Source organism: Leptinotarsa decemlineata, unplaced genomic scaffold (genome assembly GCF_025532065.1).
Source record: "Leptinotarsa decemlineata unplaced genomic scaffold, Ldec_3_MD MMD2_tig00000505_RagTag_RagTag, whole genome shotgun sequence".
NCBI classification, from domain to species: domain Eukaryota; kingdom Metazoa; phylum Arthropoda; class Insecta; order Coleoptera; family Chrysomelidae; genus Leptinotarsa; species Leptinotarsa decemlineata.
In genome coordinates this window covers 1,571,179-1,579,787 of record NW_027412549.1, presented here as the reverse complement: position 1 = coordinate 1,579,787, position 8,609 = coordinate 1,571,179, and the positions used below count along the sequence as shown (strand labels likewise).

General features: G+C 32.0%; 1 protein-coding gene across 1 annotated transcript; it reads right to left on the bottom strand.

Annotated features, from left to right (window-relative positions):
• Positions 1 to 693: 693 nt before the first annotated feature.
• eIF4A (eukaryotic translation initiation factor 4A) lies at positions 694 to 8,207 on the bottom strand. Its single transcript, XM_023156247.2, is given in 4 exon segments — positions 694 to 4,212; positions 4,214 to 4,232; positions 6,445 to 7,539; positions 8,047 to 8,207. Coding segments are annotated over 4 exon segments (1,260 nt in total). The 5' UTR covers positions 8,067 to 8,207; the 3' UTR covers positions 694 to 4,086.
• Positions 8,208 to 8,609: the final 402 nt, after the last annotated feature.

Genomic DNA, 8,609 nt, shown 5'->3' with positions numbered 1-8,609 from the left:
AACCAGTGGGAAAAGAATGGCACAGCCGCTTGTATGGCGACGCGTCGCCACGTCAACAATCGGTTTTAAGTGCGGCTATAGACGTTTCACATCAATAAGCATCCTACATCGGATTAATATTTCATGATTATATATGAAGTATTTGCAATAGAGTTACAGTGTCAAAATGTTTCATTCTCACTAAATTCTTGTGTATATAAATATTTAGTACACAACTTTTAATAAAGACTCCTAATCTCATATTAAGATGTTACAGAACATTGCAACGTTTTCAGTTATTTTTAGTATGAATGGGGAACACTGTTTTAATAAAAAACAATTTTGACATTTGTGATTTTTGTCAAATTAGATTTTATTTAAAAAATATTAGAATAGATCAGACTTAAAACATTAGTTCTCAATGATCTAGTCTCCCCTATTAAAGTGTGTATCTTGAATTCAATTTGAGTTGAAAATATATATAAACAACATGAAATATAACTTTAGAAATAAGCCAATTTTTCAACATGCCTAACTGTGCCTCAATTTTCAAACACCTATTGCTAACCAAAATTTGTACAATTAGTTGAAAAAGTATAACGTAAAAAAAAATAGCTTTATTAATATTTACTCAAGTACTAAAATTATATGGCCTTCTATTTGAGGAAATGGAAAGTTGGATGAGTAAGGTTTCAGAGGAAACAAAACCACTGATTTGTAGTTAAAATGGAATTTAGATCTTTATTTCCAAATCATGGTGCCCACAGGTATTGATGCTGCCTGCAAAAACGAGAAACAAAATAAAAAACAATCATCAAAAAACTTGTGGAATATGCAAAATTTTTTCTTTTTCAAACATTTAAACAAAATAGGTGAAATTTTTTTATTCAGAGTAAAGGAGCGTATGAGATCTTGAAAATTACCCAAATAATATAAAAAATCTGCTGCTGCCAGCATTAGTTATTCAAATATTTCATACTCTTTGGGTACAAAAACAAATTATTTTTGAGCGAATATGAAAAATTTACCATCAGTAGTTAAATTTCATGCTAATATTGAAAGCTGCAGACAGGCAATAAGTTAATTTTAATTTGGCAGTCGATGTCAAAGCTTAGCCTTTCAAAGGACCACAGTCTGGATCTTTTTTAATCTTCTGATTCATGTTTTTATTCTATTGATACCATAGATAATGCATTAATAATGGAAATTTTCATCGTCACTTTTGAACAATCACACCCCAGCAAAAATGTATCTTACAATACAACAAAAATAAGTTTCCTCACATTGTGAAATGAAAGTGGAATTGAGTCAATTAATGCATATGCACCTTGACAAATTGAATCCAGTGATGTAATGATGAATATAATTAAATCACAGTTGAGATGAGGAAAGAATGCACATATGTCAACAAAACATGATAAATCCTATTTTTACAGCATTCTTTCCTTTTGCCTTAATACTTGAATATTTCAACATAAGTGAATCTTACATCGTAATTATAAATTTTAACCACAAATGGAGATAGGCTCTTTCTTCAGCATACTGAAAAATTCAAGTTGCCAGATATCAGAGTTGAAAAATAGATATTGATAAAATTAAACCCAAAATCTTAACATGTGGTTTTCACTGTTCGTATATTTTAAAACTAACAATTCGTCATCAAAAGGTTAGGTTGTTCGGAGCAGTAGCCACATCTTGCGTTGTCATTAGTATGTGGACTATCGACAACATGCGCGTCATTTCATCATTCCAACTATATTTTAAACACATCATACAGTTCTGAATATCTTATTCATATCTGAGTTGATATCATTTTTGTCAGGGGCAAAATGTTCCTAGGAAAATTTTATAACTTCGACTATTTGTCTAGGTAGGTCTTCAAAAACAGTCATTATGCTTGTCTCTAGAATTAAGCACAATTTGAAGTTCAAAGAAAGATTGGTGTAGCAAAGTTTCAACAATTTTTTCCATTCAAAAAATCTCTTAAACCTTCTCTGTACAGTCATGTTTTCAAGATCCCAGTTCAACTCTGACTTATACAAAATACCCCCATAGTGATTCATAAAAATATTATTCCCCTCAAAATTCAATTTACACTTTCAGGAATAAAATCCTAACTTTGTAGAAAATTTGGTGAAAATTATTGATTTAGTTTACTCGTTTCAAATAAAGTCAAATTCATACAAGATAATTTCCCTCACCAGGTTGAAAAACCTATGGAGAATCATCTAATTTAATGAATTCCAACGACAATGAAATGATTTGCATTTAATTTGGTTGATAAATAACATTTTCAACTATCTCGCCAGGGTTTTGGTTCTTGGAGAGGCCTCTTGAATAAACTGTATCTAAAGAATTGTCAAAAAGGAGCCTACATGGTATTTTTCCAAAGTCTTACTGTATGTAACGATTCTGCATCAACTTGACACAGACAACTACCCAAGGAAAACAACTATAAAAAGAATGTGTTATCAACAGATTTCTGTCTGCATTCTATGGGGTAATTTTAAAATAGTTTATGCTTCTGAATAACTTCTCAGGGTACATATTTTCCCAGAAAAAGAAAGTAATGATTTTTCATCAAGTTTGCGCCGGTATATTATACTTTATTCGCGAATGAATATGCGTTCTAACAGAAAGCCCTAACCCCCGCCGCTATTTTTCTAGACAAAGAAAATTTAAAGCCATGCCTGATTTCAGAAGCGGAAAATCAACATTTTCTCAAATGAAAAGTTCAGAATTATTTTTAAATCATTAATTTTGTATGAATCATAATATACTGGTAGATGAATTAACACAATACTGGTTATTTCTTGTGAAAAAGGCTTTTTGGCCTTCCGAAGCCAGGAAGAAAGTAATAAAATTAAAATAAACTCCTCTATAAAAAAGTGAAGGACATGCACCAATTTTTTTTTTAAATACAAACTGCTAACAAGCCCATGTACTTCAAACATTAGTAATAGTACTGAAACGGATATCATTCACAGGAGCGTTACAAAACTCAATATTCAAGTTAATAGTGGCGCTGATGAGTTTTTCTACCCAAAACTTCGAGAAGTACACCTTATAAATGATAGATTTCCATGTAAGTGGAATGTTTTATCATTGATTTTTCATACATAACGATGCTTAGCATTCCTGTCAACGATATCTGTTTCTGTTCCATAACGAACGTTGGAAGTACACATTGAATAGGAAAAGGTGATTTTGTACTTCAGAGTTCAGGTTTGAAAGTAACTTTTGTGCCTGAACCGTCGTAAAGAGTTTTTATTAAAGTTAATTACTTTCTTCCTTTCTTGATGAAACCAAAAAGCATTTTTTTTTTCAAAAACCAATCTTCCATAAGAAATATTTTCTTCGCAATTTAAATTCTGGTAAAATATCTGCATTGAGAATACTCCTATTTGGTCTGGAAATTATTTCAACTATATCTAATTTCATTTTTTTATAAACAAAATGAAGCATTTAACAATCAACAAAACAAATTCAGATTCAACAAACATACTCACCTTAAAAACTGAAGAAAGCATCAATCACAATTTAGGAGACAATAATACAATTTGAACAAATCTTTAGACACAGCTCAAAAAAAGAAAAAACCAAATAGTTCGTCACCACTTTTATTAACTCTTAATGTACAAAAAATTCCCAACTGATGAGTATTCCAGAAAATTTCCTTCTACATCTCTTATGGATATAATAACCTTTCCAGATACCAACTAAACCCTTGCGGAGACGAACAAACTGCATGGAGCGAATCACTGGAAGGAATCGAGAGCCCTTGGGATGCCCCGAATGAATCGGGGCTCCCAGGGCTTTCATACAGCCACACGTCTCCAAATTAACCCTAAATATCTTATCTGAACTAAAAAGTCACACTATTGGGACAACCAAAATGGAACAGTTAAATATATATATAAATATAAAATCGACACTCTTCAGAGTTCTTATCAGAAAGTAGGCAGCGTGCACGGCGCTATCCTAAAGAGACAAAATGGCGCACAATATTCGTATATATATCTCGCAGACTTAGCGTAGAAAGCTAATACTCACACCATAAGACCTCCAGGAGAAACGTCGTAGAAACACACTGACACACTAGGCTCTTTAGATGAGATCCGCTACATTCATAGGCATTTCGTCAATCTTTGTATTATAAAACTGCTCAATATCCTTAAGTGTACGTTTGTCTTCTTCCGTCACGAAATTTATGGCTACACCCTTACGACCGAAATCTACCACCACGACCAATCCTGTAATGAAAAAAAAAAAGTGGTAAAACATATGATTTATGTATCCTTTTCAATTATACTTGATTTTAAACATCAGAACTTATAAAAGTTGACATCAGCACTCTCAGCGATCTTGGTGGAAAATGTCATCATGAATAGAGCATTATAAATTTTTTAAATATATTATTAAACAATGCTGTCGAAAAAGATAGACAAATAAACACATCACTGAAATGAATATATGTGAAAAGCTAAACATATAAAAAAAAAACTTCTCAATGACTGATTAAAAATTTTTGGTTTGTTTCTGATTCAAAGTTTAATGCTGAGGATTCAAATGCCTCAGCAAATTAACTCACTGTTTTGGTTTAGTTTTCCATTTTCAAGAAACGTAATTTATACAGTGCCTTCAACTTTTGAACGGAATAGGATGTCAAGGTCATAAAAATTTACGTAAAAGAGTATCATTCTTGGTACTATTTGATAAAGGTGTTCAATCACTTAGCTTGCGCTAACTAACTGAACACTGGCGCCAAAAAATATTTTAATATTCAGTTGCAAAAAACGATTGTTGATTAACAAACGCATTTTTTAGCAACACAGAATTTTTTTCAAGAAACCATTTTTTTAAAATCATGACTTTTTTCAATTAACATAATGCAAAAAAAAATCGAATTGCTTATAAACAATGTTTTTGTTTATAATAAATTTATTAATAGCTGTAAAAATAAAAAAAAAATTATTAATTAGTTTTTAGCCATGAGACATTGAAACAATAAAAAATTAGAAAAAAAAAATTTGTAAAGTATTTTTTATAAAATAATAATTTTCAATTGTCAATAAAAAAATTGAAAGTAACAATTTTTTTATTTTGGCAACGGTAATCATTTTTTTGCCTATTAAGGATAACTTCACCAAAGGAAAAAAATGCTAGGGTTGTAGTTTAATAATTATAGGGATTTTTATATTGACTTACAATTCAGAAAAAGTTATTGATTAACAAATTTATAATTAACGTTAAAATTGGGATAAAATTTTTTTGACTGTGGATTATTGTTTATTGATGTATCCCAACATTACATAAATTTTTTCATTCCCCAATATTTACATTTGAAATGTTTAAATAATTTTTTTTGTTTTTATGTCAGAGTGACGAAAGGCGCGCGGAACTAGACTACCCTCTGTTGGCTCTATTTTCAGGGCTCTGTAAAAATTATAAATGATCGAGATACAGTTTCGGGAGTCGTGACTTTTTTTACGCAAATTCATTGATCTTTTCAAATTTCCAAAATTTTGAAAATTTTCCGAGATATTAAGAAAAAACTGAAGCCCCATTTTTTTTCACTTAATTCTTTATAACTTTTTTAATTTTTATTGGCGCGTTTTCGGACCTTCCCTTAAACTTTCTAGACAAAAATACGAATTGAATGACAGCTTGGTCGTAATTTTTGGACATGGCTGAAAAATGTTACAAAAAAAAGTACATGTGAACTAGACTATTAGTAAAATCTGACAACCTGTCAAGGTTAAGAAAAATGGAACCCCGCCCACGAATGATGATATATAGATACTCAGATAGAAGTATGAAATTTTTGTCTGACCTATTTTCAAAGTTCAATATATGTCACATATGTAATATGCTAAGTGAAGTTGAGACGATAATGCTATTCTACGAATAGCCTTGATGCTCCCTATGTGGCTCTGGGAGTTATTAATCTACCCCGAACATAAGGCTAATGACACTAGTAGTTGATGCCACTGACATTGATAAAACAGTAAATCAAAATGTCTACAAATTTTCGAGTTAACATTTTGTTTTAAAATCCTAATCGTCTAAATTCATAAACTTTTTACTGATTTCCTTCAATGCATAAAAACAAGCAGTTGAAGACAGGGCCACATTTACAGAGATCAAATACACTAGCTCTGTTCAACCAACCAAAATGAACATAAATCGGTATATTTCACATATATGCTAAAATTTGGTTTTGAAAACTAAGTTTCAAGACTCAACTGATGAATTCTTTGTCGAAAAAATCATTTTAAAATTTTTATTACATTTTTTTTCTAAGTTTAGATGGAACAGTCAATAAGGGTATCGATTGATACTAATTGATTCACAAAGTCTCATCAAAATGTCAGATATTGTTGAACAGCATATTCAATATAAAAAAACCTATGTTGTAGGCTTCATTAAAAAAATAAATTAACTACAAAAAAAATAAAGACTCACCTATGAATGTAGTTCTCCCTATTTGAAGGCAAATCATAATTTATAACTAGTGAAACTTGTTGTACATCTATACCACGGGCCAATAGATCAGTGGTAATGAGTACTCTTGAAGACCCAGTCCTGAATTGCCTCATAATGACATCTCGTTCCCTCTGCTCCATATCTCCGTGCATAGCAGAGACAGTAAAATCACGCTTGTGCATGTTCTCTGTAAGCCAGTCCACCTTGCGACGTGTATTACAAAAGATTACAGCCTGCGTAATTGAAAGGGTATCATATAAGTCGCATAAAGTCTCCAATTTCCAGTCTTCACGTTCAACATATACAAAGAATTGCTTGATACCTTCGAGTGTAAGCTCTTCCTTTTTTACTAAGATTCTGATAGGACTTCTCATGAAAGATTTTGTAACGTCTAGGACATCGTTGGGCATGGTAGCAGATAGTAATATAACCTGTACATCAGAATTCAGCATCTTGAATACATCATGAATTTGATCTTTGAACCCTCGTGATAACATTTCATCTGCTTCATCCAGTACAAACATCTTAATATGACTTGTTCTCAAAGCTCGCCGAGTGATCATATCATATACCCTACCAGGTGTACCAACAACAACATGAACACCTGTTTCGAGTTTCCTCATATCTTCTCTGACATTCGTACCACCAATACAAGCATGACACTGTGCAGACATGAAATCTCCTAATGCGATTACTACTTTTTGGATCTGCTGAGCCAATTCACGTGTGGGGGCCAAAATCAAAGCTTGGCATTCTCTAACGGAAGTGTCAATTTGCTGCAAGATTGATATCGAAAATGTGGCTGTCTTTCCAGTACCAGACTGGGCCTGAGCAATAACGTCATGACCTTTCACACAAGGGATAATGGCTCTTTGTTGAATAGCTGAGGGTTTTTCAAAACCATATGCATAGATACCTCTGAGAAGTTCCTCCTTTAGGTTCATATCATCGAAGTTGTCAGTAACCTCTTCCCAGTTTGATTCGATGACACCATCAGGGTCCATCCCTGGAGGGCCATCGTATCCTTGTGATTCTTTTTCATCATTGGTAGGGCCATTCTTGTCCCACTCTTCACTTGAAATAAAATAAAAGTTATGAATATATGTCAATAACCTTCAAAAGTAGTGAGTCATTACTAAACATATGCTACATATAAACCAATATCACACAATGGTTGGGAAGAAAATGATTGGAAGGCAGAAAATCACAGTTATATAAGAAAAAAAACATTTTTTTGTGAAAAAATCGTTATGGAATATTTCACAAATATCAAATTTCTCAAGCTAATTCAACTTTGTATTTAAAAGACATCAGAGGAATTTATAATAATGAAAAATCACCACTTCACCACTACTTCAAAATAAGGCACATTGTAGTAAAATTCCATTTAAAAAATCCATGCGCCATGTTGGCGAAAAAAGATATGAACAACCATGCCGAAAAAGCTTTCAAAATATCAAACAAGTACACATGCCTTAATCATTTGATGGTCAAATTTATGAAAGAGGTTTATAATAGAACATTTATACTCACGATTTAGTAGTGTACAGATATTATTTTCGTGTTCAAGAGAAAACTTACCGTCTATCTTGCAACGACATGTCTATTCTCAACGTTTCACTAAACGGAAAGGACTGTAGGATTACTGGTTCCAAGGTTGGGAGGCGGCCTTTGTGCTACTACGCGGCTCACGTCCTTGAAATGAGTTTTATTCGAAATTGGGTACTTTGAATAACTCTGAAGTAATGAACCCTTGGAGTTGATCTTCGCAGATAGCAAGTCAGACCGCTGATTTATTTTTTTCGAGGTATTATGTATTTATTTTTAAGAACTATATTTCAAAGCGGCTAAACATGGCCGCTTTATCTGTATTTCCGGTAATAAGCTGTCAGAACAGCCGCCAAATTTTGAAATTCATATTAGAGTGAAATATGCCACTTGTTAATTTTGACAAATAATTCATTTTTTTTGACTTCTGACTCGCAATTACTTGATGACAGATCAAAAAATATTCTGATATACTTGATGAACTATCATATTTAATTTCGAAAAAAAAATTGTTACAAAAAAATAAAAGTTAAAGAATTATTATCATTACCTAAATGCATCAGTATACACCACGACACAGTAAAACAGCTATTTAT